The sequence below is a fragment of the Pongo abelii genome, chromosome 10, assembly GCF_028885655.2.
Source record: "Pongo abelii isolate AG06213 chromosome 10, NHGRI_mPonAbe1-v2.0_pri, whole genome shotgun sequence".
NCBI lineage: Eukaryota > Metazoa > Chordata > Mammalia > Primates > Hominidae > Pongo > Pongo abelii.
The window spans coordinates 113510177-113529125 of record NC_071995.2 but is presented as its reverse complement, the minus strand read 5'-3'; the positions used below and the strand labels follow the sequence as shown (position 1 = coordinate 113529125).

Genomic DNA, 18949 nt, shown 5'->3' with positions numbered 1-18949 from the left:
ACAATGTTTTTCTATCTCTCAAGACACTTTATCTTTCTAGTCAAGGAAGTGAGGGGAAGGTGTTTGCTTCAGCCCCAGGAAGAGGGATCTCCAGGCTGTCATGGTTGCTGGGAAAGATGAGGGAGGGAAAGAGGGCAGAGTACGGAGGCACCAGGTCGGAAAGACAGGAGAGAATTCAGACAGGACCAAAACAGCCAGAAAAAATAGAAAGAAAGGATAAAGAAGATAGAAAAAAAAAAAAACCTGAGAAGTTAAAGCCTGGGAAATAGATACAAGACAAGAAAGAGAAATGGAAACCAAGAACAAGATTGATGCAAGGAGAAGAAGAGAAAGTAGAAGGAAAAAGAATAAGAAAGATTCCAGACACACATTCAAATAATCCTAAATAGGGATGAACAGAAAGACAAGGAGATAAAAAGAAAAGGCGGGGGAGGGGGGTGGGGAGGAGAAAGAAAGGAACGGAAAAAGAAACAAAAGGTGAATGTCCTGCCCTGTCTGTATGGTCCAACCAAGAAGCTAGTGTCTGTCCTGGAGGGAGGAAAGGTGGGGGAGCCCAGCCTGTCTCCAAGGGACTGACAGGCAGCTTCTGGACCAGAGAGGAACTAAGCTCTCAAAGCAAGCTTTGGGGAGGAGGAGGGGATGGGGGTGCATGGTGAGTGGAGACTCCTGGAGGAAGAGCAAGCCTCCACTGGGTTCAGCACTGCCAGGGGGAGAGTCAGGGTTCGGGGTAGCATAGCAGTGCTAATGTATGTACCCCAGAGGGGTAGGGGGTGCTAGGGCAATTTGCAGGAGGACCACAAACAGTAAACTAGGTACTTCCCAGAGAGCTACTTCCCTGGGATCCGTGATAAGAAAATCACTTCCTCAGGTGGGAGAATTGAGCCCGAAAGAGAATGGGAGCCCTAGGGGGGCAGGCACTTGGTCAGTTTCAAAGTTTGTCAATATCAAAAGAGGCTGGGATCCTGAGATCAAATGGGCTGGGGCACTGGGCAGAAACGAGGAGCCATTGCCAAACTGCCAGGATGACCAGAAAGCCCCTCCCCCAGGAAAAGTTCATATATGAACCCACCCCTGTACGAAACTTCTTAATTAGGTTTCATACCCCCGGTGAATCTTGGATGCCCTTCTGTCAACAGAATTCCCAATTTAGTGACACCTCGGACTGAAAAGAGCTCTGCGGCAAACGGGGGTGAAAGTTTAAGAGGGAATAAGCATATAATACTCCCTTGCCAGACCTCACACATGCTGAAGGGAATATTTACAGCAAACTGGCCAAAGTAAACGACCCCGCCTACCCACCATCCTTTTACCCTCCTCCCCGCCTTTTTTGTAAACTCCAGATAAACACCATTTGATCACAAAAGGGTCGGTTTGTCCCCTTTATAGTTTGAGGCAGGCAGTGCGGCAGGGAAAAGTGGCGTGGGCTGAGCTTCCGTCTCGGGCAAGGCCAGCTTCTTTGCCGGCACCGTGGCCTGGGCTAAAGACAGTTGGTTTGGTTTGGTTCCCCCCGACCCCCACCCCGACCCCACCCCCACAAAGGAACATTATTTTCAGGGTCCTCCCCCCACCCACCTTTAACACTCGCCTACTTGCACTCGCACTACTTTAAATGCTGCGGGCATTGCAGATAGAGAGATTTTTCAGTTAATTTACTTGTTTAATTCCAGAGCTACAATTAAGTGAAAACTCTTTTTGCGAAAAGGTGGAGGAATATTTCAGAGACGCCAGAAATTATCTGGGTCTTTTCTGACCCGGAATCTGCCCTCTTTCTCCCTTCTCCTGCCCTTAAGTCACCCTCTTCTCGGACTCTGTTGAAGGGCAGGCTCTTTCAACGTCTCTAGTCTGTCTTTTGTTGAGTGTGAGACCGAAGGAAAGAGGATCGAGAGAAAAAGACCGCAGATAGCCGGCAGCTGGAGCCTAATGCCGGGGTCCGGGGAGCGCTGGCCTCGTGGGTTCTCCTGGAGGCCAGGCCCAGCACAAGCCTTCGGAACACACTGGCCAATGTTTAACCCGAATGCAGTGGCCACCAGGCCGCTTTTGTTTGTTCGCAAATTAATCACCCAGCGCATGGCCGGCGCCAGAGTGGGTTTATCACCCACCGGGAGGGGGGCGCGCCGGGCACGCAGAGACAAAGAGGAGTTCGCACCTTCCCGCTTTTGATCCCAGAATTACGGCGGCCTCCCTGCCTAATACGAGCCTCCTGGGGCCGAGTCTGGGAGGTCAGTCATAATTGGCGGAAGTTTGCAGACCATTAGCAAGATGTCGACATTTTCGATTCGAACCCCGCAAACTTTCCTCTCGTTCTCTGCTTCGCGCGCTGGAGGTGGGGGTGGGAGAGGAGATGGGGGTCAGAAGTAGAGATCTGGGGTGATTCCAGGGTTAAGTTAGAGCTATGGGCAAAAAATAGGCAATTGAGGGAGGAGGACAGTGTGAGGGGCAGAACTCCCTCTCAGTCCACCCGCGGAGCCAAAAACAAGTCTAGACATTTTTAAGTAAAATCCGCAAGCTCCCCTCCCATTTCCAAAGCAGACAGCTGGCCAGAATGCGGAGGAATGTCTCTCTGCTGTGCGTGGGACGCTTGGGGGCACCGAGTGGGTGAGGAGGGGGTCGGTCACAATGTGGTTGTAGAACTACTTTGCTTCCACCCCAAGTGGTGGGGCAGAGATTGGCCTGCGAGGGCAGAGATTGGCCTGCGAGGGCAGGCAGGCAAAACCAGATCGCTGGGATTTGGGGCCGCTCTTGAAAGAGCAGCGAAGGGGCCCCAGGCCCCGGAGGCGAGCAGTCTGGGGGAGGGGGTGCACTTTTTTTTCTATTTCTTTCTTTTCTCTTTCTTTTTTTGGGGGGGGGCGTCCCCAGAGACTCATGAAACCCTGCAGTGACCTCCGTGTTCTGTGTAAGGCGGGAAATGGCCTGGCCTTTGGCACCCTTCAGGGTGGGGCGGAGGGGATGCGGGAGGGGGTGTTATGAGCCAACACTCTGGGGCACCATCACCTCATTTTTTTCCCTCTCTCTCCTTTCTCTATTTTAACCACTGGCAGAGACAGACAGAGAGGACGCCAGAGAAAGACAGACTGAAAGGGAAAGAAAGGGGCGAGATGGCGAGCCAGACGGAGTTCGCAGAACCACACTTTTCTCTCTGGTGACTTCAGGGAATTCTCAACGCTGGCGCCAAGCTCTCTTAACCATGTGCGTCAAAAATGCGAGGCTGGAGAAGCCTGTCGCCTCAAAAGGTCCTCCCCTATCTCAGCGTGGTTGGCCCACAAGAGCACTTCATTTTCACCCTTCCCTTGCTGCCACGTTGGGGTTTCGAGGTTGCTGGGGGTTGCGGGGGTGCACAAGGCAAAATGCGAGAGAGGCCTGCGCTGGCCTACAGAGACACACACATCCAAAGCCCTGGGTCTCTTAAACCCCTAAGCCCCCAGATCAGCCCTTTCTTCGTTCCCTTTCCATCGAAGAAGCTTTCATCTCAGGAAAGATAAAAGAACATTGTTTTCAAGATTTCCCTCCATCTAAGCAAGGATGGTCCAAGTCATTGGCCCTCAGAATCAAGAACTGTGGGCTTAGGCGAATCCTCTGACCCCGACCGGGCGCTGCGGTAACAGAGTTAGCAATTCGGCGATTGGTAAGATCCGGTCGTTTCCCTCCCGTCCGCCTAAGAGGAGGCCCCCACCCTACCCGTACTAAAAACAGTCATCTCGCCTCTGAGGTGGGGGTTTCACGGTTTGTTTTACAAATTCACCCTCCCTCCCCGACTTCTGGCCAGATAAGTCCCCGGGGTGGAGAAAGAACTGAGGCACCGAGAGATAAGTGCGATGCCTACAGAAGATACCAGGCTGGCGCGCCTCCCCCAACCCACTCGCCCACCCCTTACCCTCTGCTGTGCACCCAGCCGGGCCTCGAGGTGAGAGCAGCGGCTTGGAGGGGACAGGCTCAGAACCCAGTCTCTCGCTGTGCTCGCTTTGTCCAGATCCTCCATTCTCTTCTCTACACCCACACCCACATCCAGGTGGAATATGGGGGCCCGCATGCAAATGAAAGACGAGATCCAAAAGGGCTGGTAAATGCATTTCATAAAAATCCCAAGTCCATCTTCCCCAGGAGCTCAGGCAGGGCCAGCCGCGCAGGCTGTGTACTTGTTTGTGTGTACGTGTTTTTCGGTGTGTGTTTCAGTCCCAGTGTGTTGGCGCGTGTTCGAGTACAGATGCACCGGGGGTGTTTGGGTCTCCGCACATGGCTGCGGGTGGGGCACAGTGGAGAGGAAGCCCACACATCCGTGTGCTCCCCCAGCCCAGATGCAGGGGAGACCAGCACCGAGACACCCGAGCTCGGGAGCCCTTTAGCGGCGGCCGGGCGGAGCTTGGCTCCACGTGGGACTGGAGAGCACGCAAGCCTGGAGTCTCGGCGCTCGCCTCTCTGCTGCCGCCGGCTTTTGTAGAACCGAGTGGCCGGATGGCAGCTAGCCGAGAGGCTCGGCCACCCGCCCGGCTCGCCCGGGGCCGGGAGAAGGAAAGCTGGAGAGAGAACCGGCCGCGGCGGTCGGAGAGGCGAGCGGAGTGCAAGAAGGCGAGCGCCCCTGCCCGGCGCCCGGGCGCGCTCTCCGCCTTCCCCGCCCGGCTCGCCTGCTCGCTGGCTCCCTCCCTCTCTCCCTCCCCCTTCCTCCTTGGCCCTGCCTCCTCCCTCGATCCCCGGCTGGATGACTGAGGCATTTCAGACGTGGGCTGAACCAGAGCGAGCGAGCTCAGGGGCTGCAGCGATCTCTCGATAAGCCACCTAGAGGCGACTCTGTGCGCGCGCTCCCCAGTGGCTCCCGCCCTCCCTCTGATCATGTTGACATATTCACAGGACAGGCAGTAGTACCGATGCGGCGCTGCGACGTTACAGTTTCCGACACCTTCTTTTTATAACTCAGCTCTATCCCCCAGCACTCGACCTGTGAAAACCACGCCTATGAAGCAACACAATTGGTCCGAAAGCGTCAAAGAGCCAATCAAGAGGCCTCCGGCTCCCCGCAGCCCACAGCGCAGCCCGACCTTCTAGAGCCGCCGAGCAGACGCCCGGTGAATTCTAGAGGCGGCGGAGGGTGGCGAGGAGCTCTCGCTTTCTCTCGCTCCCTCCCTCTCCAACTCCGTCTCTCTCTTTCTCTCTGCCCCCCCCCCTTTCCCTCCGTTCCATTTTTTCCCCCTCTAAATCCTCCCTGCCCTGCGCGCCTGGACACAGATTTAGGAAGCGAATTCGCTCACGTTTTAGGACAAGGAAGAGAGAGAGGCACGGAGAAGAGCCCAGCAAGATTTGGATTGAAACCGAGACACCCTCCGGAGGCTCGGAGCAGAGGAAGGAGGAGGAGGGCGAACGGAAGCCAGTTTGCAGTTCAAGTTTTGATAGCGCTGGTAGAAGGGGGTTTAAATCAGATTTTTTTTTTTTAAAGGAGAGAGACTTTTTCCGCTCTCTCGCTCCCTGTTAAAGCCGGGTCTAGCACAGCTGCAGACGCCACCAGCGAGAAAGAGGGAGAGGAAGAGAGAGAGGGGGCGGGGGAAGAAGAAAAAGGTAAAAAGTCTTCTAGGAGAACCTTTCACATTTGCAACAAAGGACCTAGGGGCTGGAGAGAGATTCCTGGGACGCAGGGCTGGAGTGTCTATTTCGAGCTCAGCGGCAGGGCTCAGGCGCGAGTCGAGACCCTGCTCGCTCCTCTCGCTTCTGAAACCGACTTTCAGGAGCGGCTTTTTAAAAACGCAAGGCACAAGGACGGTCACCCGCGCGACTATGTTTGCTGATTTTTCGCCTTGCCCTCTTTAAAAGCGGCCTCCCATTCCCCAAAAGACACTTTCCCTCCTCCCTTTGAAGTGCATTAGTTGTGATTTCTGCCTCCTTTTCTTTTTTCTTTCTTTTTTGTTTTGCTTTTCCCCCCTTTGAACTATGTGCTGCTGTTAAACAACAACAAAAAAACAACAAAACACAGCAGCTGCGGACTTGTCCCCGGCTGGAGCCCAGCGCCCCGCCTGGAGTGGATGAGCCTCTCCATGAGAGATCCGGTCATTCCTGGGACAACCATGGCCTACCATCCGTTCCTACCTCACCGGGCGCCGGACTTCGCCATGAGCGCGGTGCTGGGTCACCAGCCGCCGTTCTTCCCCGCGCTGACGCTGCCTCCCAACGGCGCGGCGGCGCTCTCGCTGCCGGGCGCCCTGGCCAAGCCGATCATGGATCAGTTGGTGGGGGCGGCCGAGACCGGCATCCCGTTCTCCTCCCTGGGGCCCCAGGCGCATCTGAGGCCTTTGAAGACCATGGAGCCCGAAGAAGAGGTGGAGGACGACCCCAAGGTGCACCTGGAGGCTAAAGAACTTTGGGATCAGTTTCACAAGCGGGGCACCGAGATGGTCATTACCAAGTCGGGAAGGTAAGCAGTGGGGGTCTCCTCCCCTAAGCTGTTGGAGAGTTTTTTCCTCGCTTTATTTCTCTGCTCCCAGAACAGTCGGTTGGTCGGTTATTACGGCTTGGACGAAAAGTTAGTTCCCCTAGAAATGTATGCACAGACTTCCAGGCCCTGCCCCAGTGGCAGGAAATTTCAGCTTATCTGGGCATCTGCATAGGTCTTACATTTGGTCTGCATCCTGGGTTCCCTCCCGAACAGACAGAATTTTTCAGTGGAGTGTAGACATCCCTGCAGGGATCAGAAAAGAAAAAAAAAAGGCACTCTACTGCAAGAAACTCACTCTTCAAACCCTCCTGGAACATCCTTATTTCTTTGTTGATGTTGTGTTGTCTGTTTTATTTTGTTCTCAGAGAGAAAAACTTAAAGCCCTTTCCTTTTGTGGGGGTAGCAGGAGGCCTGACACCATTCCCCGGCCCTTTCTGCCCTCCAGTCTAGCCTCTGGGTCTAAAGGGGCCTGCTGCTGCCCTGGTCAGAGAGAAATCGAAGGGCATTTTGGTTTGTTTGCCCACACTACTTCACATGTCTGTAACCCAAGGGCGAGTTCAGCAGGCAATTTTGCATAATTTAAGATTATGTTTGCAGACTAAAGGAGCCAGTGAGGAGACACACACTGCTTTTTTAATGTGTGAATATTATCAACCATATTTTACATAATGTTTAAAGGTCCTTGCCTGACCAAAACCTGCCTGGAAGAGAAGATCCTGTAACAGTCATTTAAAATCACTGATTTTTTTTTTTTAATAGCATTGAAGCCTGTAAAGGCATAAAGTTGATACAAAAATAAAATCCCCTTCATGATATCTTAAGCACTCTGTCTCCTTCCAAGCTAAATGAGGCCAAAATTTGGCATAAAATCCTCCTCAAACTCACAAGACATTTAGTCAGTTTTCCAGCAAAGTGCTTCCTTGCTTTCTTTTAAGTCAAGACTACAGAATGCCAACCCTTCTGTGAAATTAACAGCAATGTGGTGGCACAGTCTTGCAGTTTTGGACTGGCCTAAGAAGTGGGGGAATGTGTTAGCAGCTCCATGGGCAGATCGGTTATCAGGCCCGGGAGTGCACCGAAGTCTGCAAAATTCGTTCTGGGAACTCACTGAAGTCCAGTTTCACTTCGCCCACAGCGGGATTGCTATTCTGCAGCAGGGAGGGGTGCAACTTGACGTTCATTTCCTTGATAAGTTTAACATTTTCTCATCAATGGGTGGTGGAAAATTCTAGTCTTAACTGACCGCGCTTTACAAAAATCTTACCCCAACCTGTTTAGAACTAGATACCCACAGAAAAAGACATGGGCAAGAATTTGCTATCAGGAGGGCAATCTGTAAAGTGAAGCAAGGAAAAAAAAATTTGAAGAAATTGTTAGACAATGTAGAGAAATGCAGTGCCACAATGCATTTGTTTTGAACCTTGGGACGTCTAAATATGGTGAAACTGAGACTATTTAATACATTAATTGTGGAAGAAAACGATTTTGCAGCCAGTTGCCTCACTCTGAAACATATAAGCTTTTCAGTCACAACAGAAAGTCTTAGACTTGGTTTCAATATTATATGATACATAGGAAATCAAACCCAAGATTATGGGTGGTTTATCTTTCTTTTTCTTTTCTATTCTTTCCTTTTATAGGCGAATGTTTCCTCCATTTAAAGTGAGATGTTCTGGGCTGGATAAAAAAGCCAAATACATTTTATTGATGGACATTATAGCTGCTGATGACTGTCGTTATAAATTTCACAATTCTCGGTGGATGGTGGCTGGTAAGGCCGACCCTGAAATGCCAAAGAGGATGTACATTCACCCAGACAGCCCCGCTACTGGGGAACAGTGGATGTCCAAAGTCGTCACTTTCCACAAACTGAAACTCACCAACAACATTTCAGACAAACATGGATTTGTAAGTTTCATTGCTCTCTTCAGTAAAATTTTCCTCCTTCTTCACTCAGTCAAAGGCAGTGCTTCCCCATTTCATGAGTTTCAGCCCAGACTTCTCCTTTGCTTCTCCCTAAGCATAGAAAACTTGTCCTTGTCCAGAAAAAGGATTCGGGGTGTTTCTCTCCAGATAATGAAGGCCTGGCGTTCTAAAAGAAATGGGGCAAGAAAACTTACCGGCTTGTGTTCTATAGCAATTCCAGCTCTTTGGTAGATTCCTGACCTGAGAGTGAAGTTAAAAACCATTTTTCAAGAGCTAAAATCAATTTCAAGGCTATGTATTCATAAAGGATTTGTTTTGTTTTAAAATATCATACTTCTGTTTTGAAACCAGCCATATTATTTTCTCAGGAGAGTTTACGTTTCGGAGCCTTGACTCTGTTGGTTAAATGGTGTGAATACATTTATAAAAACTCGTTCTTTTACTAAAAAAAAGAATTGGGCTTAGGTGGGAGTCCGGCTTACCCTAAATGAGGCTTAGATCTTCAGAAAAAAAATGGTTTATGTGTTGGGAGTGTATATATGGATTCAGTGAGAGTGCTTAGAAACTTAGAAAACTTGCATTGCTTGTAGATATCAGGCAAAGGACCTTTTGCGCCTTTTCCTACCCCTCCCCAACATTTCAATAAAATAAACAGCGTGATAAGCAAGGAGTAAGCAGAAAGATTAGGCCCAGGAAGACGCGAATGGCGCGGAAATATCTTCAGCGGGCAGGAATTGCATTTGAAGCCCTTGATTTGATTAAGGCATAAATATTCCTCTCTAGAGTTCAGCCTTTCAGGCCTTTAAGTGGATTGGGCTCGTCAATTAGTGGGCGCTTAAAGTACTGAATCATTTTGTAAATTAAAATGCATGTTTTTCTCTATCTTTTAAGACTTTGGCCTTCCCAAGTGATCACGCTACGTGGCAGGGGAATTATAGTTTTGGTACTCAGGTAGGCTAGGGTTCAAGGTACGAATGATCCTTAGATGGTGAGGGTGGGGGGGCCCTTTGGCAACTGAGGAGCAATTTGGATTCTCCAGAAGATAACATCTGTGGAGCGAAACGTACCCAGGGGGTACTCCAAGGAGGTGGGCTCGGTACAAGCGTGGTACCCTGCGGTGGGGAAGATTTCAGCCTGGCAGGGGTCCTAAGATCCCGTTTGTTCTGCTAAATCCTTGTTTTATGTATGTCTCCTCTTCCCTGACCCTGCAGACTATATTGAACTCCATGCACAAATACCAGCCCCGGTTCCACATTGTAAGAGCCAATGACATCTTGAAACTCCCTTATAGTACATTTCGGACATACTTGTTCCCCGAAACTGAATTCATCGCTGTGACTGCATACCAGAATGATAAGGTAAACTCAAGGGGCTTTCCTTTTTAATGGTGATATTTTGCCTTCCCCTTAAAAGCTGCTTTAAGTCAGGATGAGAAAGTTACAAGAGAATGGAGATGAGAGTCTTGAGTTGTCTTTTGTGATTTGTGGAGCATTTGGGGGGAAAGGACAATGACACCTCGAGGAGACAGAAAAACACCTTGACTACGTAGGAACAATGCTGAGCAAAAAAATGCCATACTAATTTTGCCACAGAGAAACTCCTAAAACTGCTGTCATTGATGCTACCCACTCCTCCACCCCTTAGGCATTGTCCTGTCTGTTTTAGGGTTCATCTTCTTCCCCTTGGGGAAGAAGGATCAAGAAGTCACATTCAAAAGGAACCAGCTAAAAATTTAAGGCAAAAGCCATTTGGGATCCTGGGAGGAGAATCCTAGTAGAGACCAGCTTTTCTCCCCTAGCCAGAAATCCTGAGTAGCTGGTCTGGTTTTTATTACCTTTTATGCTGCTGTGTTTTTTATGATGTGTGTGTGTGTGTGTGTGTGTGTGTGCGCGTGCATGTGTGTGCATGCATGCGTGTGGTTGGAAAAACCTACCCTGATCACAGGGTCATACTAATCGAGTTGTCTGAGGCTTTTGAGTTGAGGTGGCCAAAGTCACCACTTCATTTGAATTCCCCCCCTCCCCCAGGCCTGAATCTGGAGGTTAGAAGGATCCCCAAAAGGGAAAGCGCCTGATATCTAAAGCTATGGTGGCCTGAAGGTCATGGGTACAGAAAAAGTGGCCCTTACTGCTCATTCACCAGTTCCCACATTGGCTGTTAGCAGTTATGGGGGTGGGAGGAGGGACTGAAGACCCCTGCTCTGCAATCCTGGACTTCAAAGAGAGTCCATTTTACCTGACAACACACTTCATTTTGAACTCACTGTCATTGTCACTGTCCTTGGGTCCTCTGTGGACTTCATGACGGGGATGTTCCAACTAAATTTCTTTAGTGTAAATACCAAAACATGATCTTCTCTCCCAGTGAAACCTGAAGTCTTGGATAGAGCAATTTATTCCAAGAACATGAATCCAACCAAGGGTCCCCCTTTCCACCTCTGAGTAACTCTGTGTATATAACTTCTTCTCCCCACCAAGGGGAAGGGATTTGAAAGATTACACACTATAGCATTTTTCTCAAAGTGCAAAATGCATGTGCCCTCTAGACCCAGAATCCTGTGAAATGAAGTTGTTAATGTAATAATAAAATGTAGCATTTTTGATCAGACAAAAAGGCCATGAGCCTTCTCCACCTAATGGCCATGGCAGAGCATATAAATGAAAACAAATGTTTCCAGTGGTCATTCAGTACTGTAACTGTCAATATTGTAATTTCCTCAAACCACCCCCCAAGCAAAGAAAAAAAAATAAACTCACTCTGGCACTCACTCCCGCACAAGGGTAGTGAAACCCCATAAATCATTTATTGGATTCATGGAAAAGGAGTGTGTGTGTGTGTGTGTGTGTGTGTGAAGGGATTATGCTATAATTTATGATTAATTGCACTGTATAAAAATCAAAATGAAAGCATAATTTTAAGATCTACAGGTTTTCCCTCTTGATGACTTTGACAACACTTCCATGTCTAAACCCAAACTGTTGGCTGCCCAAAGAAAAGAATTTCTTTGAGTAATTTCATCACCAAATCCCTGGTTTGGCCTCATATAGGAGATACAAGCCCTGCCACAGTTTCCTTATTATCTCCTTTCCCTGGCATATCTATATGACTTCTGTTGGCAGTCACATCTCTAGACTTGTTGAGTTGGGAAAAACACCCTCAAAACATTCTAGAAAATGAGAACAATGTCTCTGTCTTGCTTGTGTCTCTTCCAATAGATAACTCAGTTAAAAATAGACAACAACCCTTTTGCAAAAGGTTTCCGGGACACTGGAAATGGCCGAAGAGAAAAAAGGTGAGTTGAAACAATCATTTATTAGATAGTTTAGAAAAATCCCTTTTTTTAGGATCCAACTCTGAAGTGTTAGAAGTGAGATGCAGGCACTTATCCTGAGAAGAGAGGGTGGAAATCATTCACTTTCCACACCGCTACATGCTTGCCGCTATCCGTATACCCAGGACAAGTACTTTTCCTACCTCCTTACCTTTAAGGAAATTAACTAGGCTACACCATACTTATCTCTGGAAGAGAAGCATCAGGGATAATAGATTATACAGGGATGCCTATTAATTCCTAATTAATTTAAGCTCATCCTAGGCAGGTCCCACAAGGAACCATGCCATTGACAAAATGCTTGGGAATTTTTGCAGTCCTGTCTTCCAAATACCATCAGACAGAGCTGGGGCCTTTGGAAAGATGTATGGCTCTCTCCCTCCTTCGTGGGGACATGTATCATTTTGCATTAAGTAGACAGTTGGAGAGTATATGAAAGAGGGTCTCCCCTCCCCCACCCCTTTTCGAAGAATTTCTAAAATCCAGAAAATCATCCCCCAATTTTTAACCTATCCCCTTGGGGCGGGCATTAAAAAATAATTGCTAACAGCTAAATATATTTTTTTTCCAATTAATTTGTTAGTAAAACTATTACAGTAAAGTGCAGCATGAAATAACCACTTCCTCCCAATCTTAGCAACCATCCAAAATTTGGGTATGCTGGGGACAGACAGCATTGTGTTTGCAGGATTGGACACCCAGTTCTCCTATATAAGGCTGGCAGTCCAGCCGTCTCTGACTAGATCCAGCCTCTCCTCCTGCTTTTAAGTAAAATTTCACAGCCCAAGCAAATGCCTTTTCCTAATGAAACCCCATCTTGAATAAATGCAACTGAAGCCTCCTTCCTTTCTCCCTAACCCTGTGCCACACTCTTTAGCCCAGTTAGAGGATCAAGAACAATGCTTGGGTCTATGTGGCTGCTCTGGGGCAAGCAGATTTCAGTGAATTAGCGTTGTCCCTGGGCAGCAGGCAGGGTGTGAGGTATGTGTGTGCTGCTTTGGAAAGGGTAAGGGAAACAAAGAGGGGAAATGTATGTTACATTCTGTAACCTGGGTGTGGGCTTCTGCCACAGAAAACAGCTCACCCTGCAGTCCATGAGGGTGTTTGATGAAAGACACAAAAAGGAGAACGGGACCTCCGATGAGTCCTCCAGTGAACAAGCAGCTTTCAACTGCTTCGCCCAGGCTTCTTCTCCAGCCGTCTCCACTGTAGGGACATCGAACCTCAAAGGTAAACCATGTCACCTTTGTGATCACTGGACTCCAGTTCCCCGTGGCCTGGAAGAGTCGAAGGGGGATGAGGCACCAACCAGGGCACTTGCCCTTTAAAAGCTAGAACCCTTCTAAACATCCTTAAACAGAAGCCAGAGTTCAAAAAGGGCTATCAGGTGTGCCTCCCCTTCCCCCCTAAGGCAGTAGGAGAGCACAGAGGCCTTTCCCCCAGATCCTTATTTGGCTGGTGGGGAGGGGAGGTGGGTGTCTGTTTGCATACTACCTCTTGGCAAGCAGCTTTGAAAACCTGCTTGAAGCACTTCTCTCTTTTCTCTCTGTCTCTGTTTCTTTCTCCTCCCATTCTCTCCAACCAAGAGAGGCTCCAACTGCTGACTTTTCACTGTCTTTGAACTCTAGGTTACAATGTGTTGGACTGGGTAGGGGGGAAGCAAGGGATTCTCTGCCACCTGGAACCGAGAAGGTGGCCTAGAAAACATCCAGCTATAAAGCAACAACTGACCTGGGAGAGGAGGTGGAGCAATGGGGATCTGCGGTGGGGGTAGAGCTGGGGGAGGGGGGTGAGGAGTGGACTAGATGGCTCAAATCCCCCCTCAGTTACCTGTGTTTAAAGAGCAAGCACTATTTATTTGGAAAGACACACACACACACACACACACACACACACACACACTCTCAACGGGAAGAAACCTGTTTTTTAGTGAAATAAAATGCAAGTTCTTTATGTCTTCAATCCATTTAAGCTTTAAACATAAAATAGGATCCCTTTTTCTTTTCTTCTGGTGGAACACCCACAGAGGGTGTGGTAAAAGCAAAAAAAGAATCTATGATTCTCCCCGGGCGGTGAGCTGTCTGTCCGACACTCATCTCTCTCTGCAGGGACTGGGGCAAATACAAAAGGTTCAACTGAGTACTGGTGTTGAAGGACAGGTGTCCGTTCTGCCATTATCAATTCAGATGTCAGGGTTCTTGCCAAACAAATCCTTCCAGAGTAATTCACAAATTTGTGGAAGGTGCTGCTCTCTGTCATTCACTGATTTTTTGATAGTAATTAGAATATGTTCCAGCTGTGAGTTTTAATGTTACTTTTTACTTTTAAAAAGTTAATTTGCAATCGAATGGGGAAATGCATGTGAAATCTGCCACTGTAGGAACTCAAGAAGTAAAACTCATTAAAATAAGAAGAGCTACTGATTTGGGGGTTGTCCATCTAAAGGAAAGTTTAAACTCTGGGTAAATACTTTAAATTCATAATCGCTTATTGAATTTTCCAGCCATGTTGTTGGGCACGATTATCCCCATTTTGCAGATGAGAACACTGAGGTGCAGAGAGGCTAAGAGGCTTTCCCCGGGATTACACAGCCACTAAGCCACGAGCTGGGATTCCAACTTGGGAACTAGAGTTCCATTGGCTCAGACTGGAGCTAACGCCCTTCTGCCTTGGTTTTTTCCTTCTCCTATGGTAGATTTATGTCCCAGCGAGGGTGAGAGCGACGCCGAGGCCGAGAGCAAAGAGGAGCACGGCCCCGAGGCCTGCGACGCGGCCAAGATCACCACCACCACGTCGGAGGAGCCCTGCCGTGACAAGGGCAGCCCCGCGGTCAAGGCTCACCTTTTCGCTGCTGAGCGGCCCCGGGACAGCGGGCGACTGGACAAAGCGTCGCCCGACTCGCGCCATAGCCCCGCCACCATCTCGTCCAGCACTCGCGGCCTGGGCGCGGAGGAGCGGAGGAGCCCGGTTCGCGAGGGCGCAGCACCGGCCAAGGTGGAGGAGGCGCGCGCGCTCCCGGGCAAGGAGGCCTTCGCACCGCTCACGGTGCAGACGGACGCGGCCGCCGCGCACCTGGCCCAGGGCCCCCTGCCTGGCCTCGGCTTCGCCCCAGGCCTGGCGGGCCAACAGTTCTTCAACGGGCACCCGCTCTTCCTGCACCCCAGCCAGTTTGCCATGGGGGGCGCCTTCTCCAGCATGGCGGCCGCCGGCATGGGGCCCCTCTTGGCCACCGTTTCTGGGGCCTCCACCGGCGTCTCAGGCCTGGATTCCACGGCCATGGCCTCTGCCGCCGCGGCGCAGGGACTGTCCGGGGCGTCCGCGGCCACCCTGCCCTTCCACCTCCAGCAGCACGTCCTGGCCTCTCAGGTATGGATCCTTCTTCCTGCCTCCTCCAGTCTTTCCACCTTTCGTCCAGTTTCCCTGTCCTTTGCCAGCAGACCCTCACCCGATCCCTTTGGCCTAGTAGCTGTAATAATTTTTACTGAGCCATTACCAGGTTCAAGGCTTAGCTCATGGAGTTATTATGACTTCATTCTCCCCATTCACCCCAAAAAACTTTAAAATTTTTCCTAAGTTAAAGGCTGTTTCCAGCAGAGTAGATAGTAATAAAGATAACAGCTAGACACAGCACTTACTTTCAGGCATTCTTCTAAGTGCTTGCTCTGTATTGACATATTTGACCTAACCCTTCAGGGGTACTATTATCACCTCCACTTTACAGATGAAGGCAAAGATGCCCAGAGATGTTGAGTCACTTGTCCAAGGTCACACAGCGGGTACATGGGGGAGCTGAGACTCAACCCCAGGCTGTCTGACTCCAGGGCCTCTTTGAGGGTTTCTGATTTTAGCTTCAGAGCTGACATGTCTCTTAAGTGTCTCATAGCCAACCCTCCCCCAGGAATGGGACTCTAGGCCTGGGGAGGGGAAGTGACTACTTCCTGAGTAGGAGTTCAGTCTTGATTCCTCCAGCCTTTCCTCCCAGTTCGACGCTCTTCTCCCCATCCCCAACCCCAAGCAGACCAGCCTGTTCCTCAAAGGGTTAATGGTTTGTGCACACGTGGGAAATGTCAGAGGACAGGGATAAGCAGGGACTGGGGCAGGCCTGGAGGCCTGTGTGTGGCTCAGACAGCTGTGCTGGGGGGAAGTCTCAGGCGGCTGGAAACACCCTGAAGTCGATGAAAAGATTCTATGAGGTTTTGCATGCTGTTGCCTTTTGTTTTGTCTGAGCACATTCGTCTCCCTTCCCTGCGCCAAGAAGCCAGATTGGCCTCCCCCTCCAGGGAGGAGGGAGCTGAGGAAAGGCTTGGCTTCTGGCATTTCTCAATTTCTCCCATCTCCTCTGCTGGTTTCTTCTGGAGACCCTGTCCTAGGTGGGCAGGTGGTTGGTACACCAGGGACTGCCTGAACAGACAAAACCTTAAGGGCACCACAAGGCATGATGCAGAGAACTGGCCCAGGCCAGGGTGCCTGCATCTTAAATGCTGCTTCTGCCAATTCCCAGCTTAGTGCACTCCTGAACTCCTGGGGCCTACCTCGGCTTCTCACCTGGAACACCATTGAATCATGCTGGACAATCTCTTTGTCTCTGTTTATAACAATTGCCCTTTTATTTCCCTCCCCCAGCCCCAGTTTCCTTTTGCTTAAGATCTTCACTGTTTGTGTTTTTTTTTTTTTTTTTGGAGAAACTTCTAGGATTGGGGTGGGAGGATGGGGGTTGGGGAAAAAGAAAGACTTAAAAAATTATTCCTAATAATTAATGTCCTCTGGCTTCCCCTTGGTTACCTTTGTGGGGTAAACTGAATCTGTATCCCCATTTAACAGGTGCAAGGAGGTTTCCTGGGGGCTGCACTGTGTGCAGCATATTGCAGCTTTCACTCATTTAATATCTACAAAGTCCTCAATAAGTATATGAATTACTTATGATTTCCCTGTTTTTTCTTCCTATAAGGAAGCTGAGGCACAAGTTAATCAAAGTCTCTTGGCCTAGGGTGACACAGCTAAGATTTGTACCTAGAGATTTCTGAGTGTTGACTTCTCTCCTGCCCCCACTCATCTCCCTCCCCCAAAAAACACAACAACAACAACAACAACAACAAAACATATCAGGGATTCATGGCTTGCCCAATGTTGGAGGGGGAGAAGAGAGGAGATGGATGAGATAGGCTCCTCCCACCCGGCTGACTCGCTGTGTGTCTCTTTTCTCACCCCAGGGCCTGGCCATGTCCCCTTTCGGAAGCCTGTTCCCTTACCCCTACACATACATGGCCGCAGCGGCGGCCGCCTCCTCTGCGGCAGCCTCCAGCTCGGTGCACCGCCACCCCTTCCTCAATCTGAACACCATGCGCCCGCGGCTGCGCTACAGCCCCTACTCCATCCCGGTGCCTGTCCCGGACGGCAGCAGCCTGCTCACCACCGCCCTGCCCTCCATGGCGGCGGCAGCGGGGCCCCTGGACGGCAAAGTCGCCGCCCTGGCGGCCAGCCCGGCCTCGGTGGCGGTGGACTCGGGCTCTGAACTCAACAGCCGCTCCTCCACGCTCTCCTCCAGCTCCGTGTCCTTGTCGCCCAAACTCTGCGCGGAGAAAGAGGCGGCCACCAGCGAACTGCAGAGCATCCAGCGGTTGGTCAGCGGCTTGGAAGCCAAGCCGGACAGGTCCCGCAGCGCGTCCCCGTAGACCCGTCCCAGGCACGTCTCTTCATTCCAGTCCAGTCCAGGCTGCCGTGCACTTTGTCGGATGTAAAATAAACCACGGACCCGCCATGGCGTTAGCCCTTCCTTTTGCAGTTGCGTCTGGGAAGGGGCCCCGGACTCCCTCGAGAGAATGTGCTAGAGACAGCCCCTGTCTTCTTGGCGTGGTTTATATGCCCGGGATCTGGATCAGATTCTGGGGGCTCAGAAACGTCGGTTGCATTGAGCTATTGGGGGTGGGAGTTCCAACATTTATGTCCAGAGCAACTTCCAGCAAGGCTGGTCTGGGTCTCTGCCCACCAGGTGGGGAGGTGTTCAAAGACATCACCCTCAGTGCGGATTTATATATATTTTTTTCCTTCACTGTGTCAAGTGGAAACAAAAACAAAATCTTTCAAAAAAAAATCGGGACAAGTGAATACATTAACATGATTCTGTTTGTGCAGATTAAAAACTTTATAGGGACTTGCATTATCGGTTCTCAATAAATTACTGAGCAGCTTTGTTTGGGGAGGGAAGTCCCTACCGTCCTTGTTTAGTCTATATTAAGAAAATCTGTGTCTTTTTAATATTCTTGTGATGTTTTCAGAGCCGCTGTAGGTCTCTTCTTGCATGTCCACAGTAATGTATTTGTGGTTTTTATTTTGAACGCTTGCTTTTAGAGAGAAAACAATATAGCCCCCTACCCTTTTCCCAATCCTTTGCCCTCAAATCAGTGACCCAAGGGAGGGGGGGATTTAAAGGGAAGGAGTGGGCAAAACACATAAAATGAATTTATTTTATCTAAGCTCTGTAGCAGGATTCATGTCGTTCTTTGACAGTTCTTTCTCTTTCCTGTATATGCAATAACAAGGTTTTAAAAAAATAATAAAGAAGCGAGACTATTAGACAAAGTATTTATGTAATTATTTGATAACTCTTGTAAATAGGTGGAATATGAATGCTTGGAAAATTAAACTTTAATTTATTGACATTGTACATAGCTCTGTGTAAATAGAATTGCAACTGTCAGGTTTTGTGTTCTTGTTTTCCTTTAGTTGGGTTTATTTCCAAGTCACAGAATTGCTGTTAACACTAGAAAACACACTTCCTGCACCAACACCAATACCCTTGCAAAAGAGTTGTCTGCAACATTTTTGTTTTCTTTTTTAATGTCCAAAAGTGGGGGAAAGTGCTATTTCCTATTTTCGCCACAATTGGGGACGGAGTGCCACTTTCCAGCTCCACTTCAAATTCCTTAAAATATAACTGAGATTGCTGTGGGGCGGGGGGCGGGGAGGAGGGCAGAGGCTGTGGTTTGACTTTTTAATTTTTCTTTTGTTATTTGTATTTGCTAGTCTCTGATTTCCTCAAAACGAAGTGGAATTTACTACTGTTGTCAATATCGATGGTGTTTTGAATTGGTGCCTATAGAGATATATTCACAGTTCAAAAGTCAGGTGTTGAGAGATGGTTTAAAGACAAATTCATGAAGGTATATTTTGTGTTATAGTTGTTGATGAATTCTTTGGTTTTCTGTATTTTTTCCCTCTCTTTAAAACATCACTGAAATTTCAATAAATTTTTATTGAAATGTCTTTGGGCCTTGTGT

At 49.2% G+C, this 18949-nt stretch overlaps 1 protein-coding gene across 2 annotated transcripts; it reads left to right on the top strand.

Annotated features, from left to right (window-relative positions):
• The first annotated feature begins 4429 nt into the window (after positions 1-4429).
• On the top strand, positions 4430-18935 carry TBX3 (T-box transcription factor 3). Of its 2 annotated transcripts, XM_002823800.5 has the most exons (8): positions 4711-6394; positions 8056-8323; positions 9233-9292; positions 9553-9699; positions 11557-11633; positions 12745-12902; positions 14368-15038; positions 16883-18935. In XM_002823800.5, the coding sequence occupies exons 1-8, from the start codon at positions 6006-6008 to the stop codon at positions 17342-17344; spliced, it is 2232 nt and encodes a 743-aa protein (XP_002823846.1). In that variant the 5' UTR covers positions 4711-6005; the 3' UTR covers positions 17345-18935. The 2 variants fall into 2 exon arrangements, with proteins under 2 accessions (XP_002823845.1, XP_002823846.1); XM_002823799.5 differs by lacking the exon at positions 9233-9292 and having other exon boundaries at positions 4430-6394.
• Positions 18936-18949: the final 14 nt, after the last annotated feature.

What these genes read in the sequence shown, in the direction of transcription:
- TBX3 (XM_002823800.5), top strand. Translation starts at nt 6,006, where the DNA reads ATGAGCCTCTCCATGAGAGATCCGGTCATTCCTGGGACAACCATGGCC. An exon ending in GTCATTACCAAGTCGGGAAG is followed by an intron (nt 6,395 to 8,055) that starts GTAAGCAGTGGG and finishes TTCCTTTTATAG; the next exon opens with GCGAATGTTTCCTCCATTTA. An exon ending in ATTATAGTTTTGGTACTCAG is followed by an intron (nt 9,293 to 9,552) that starts GTAGGCTAGGGT and finishes CTGACCCTGCAG; the next exon opens with ACTATATTGAACTCCATGCA.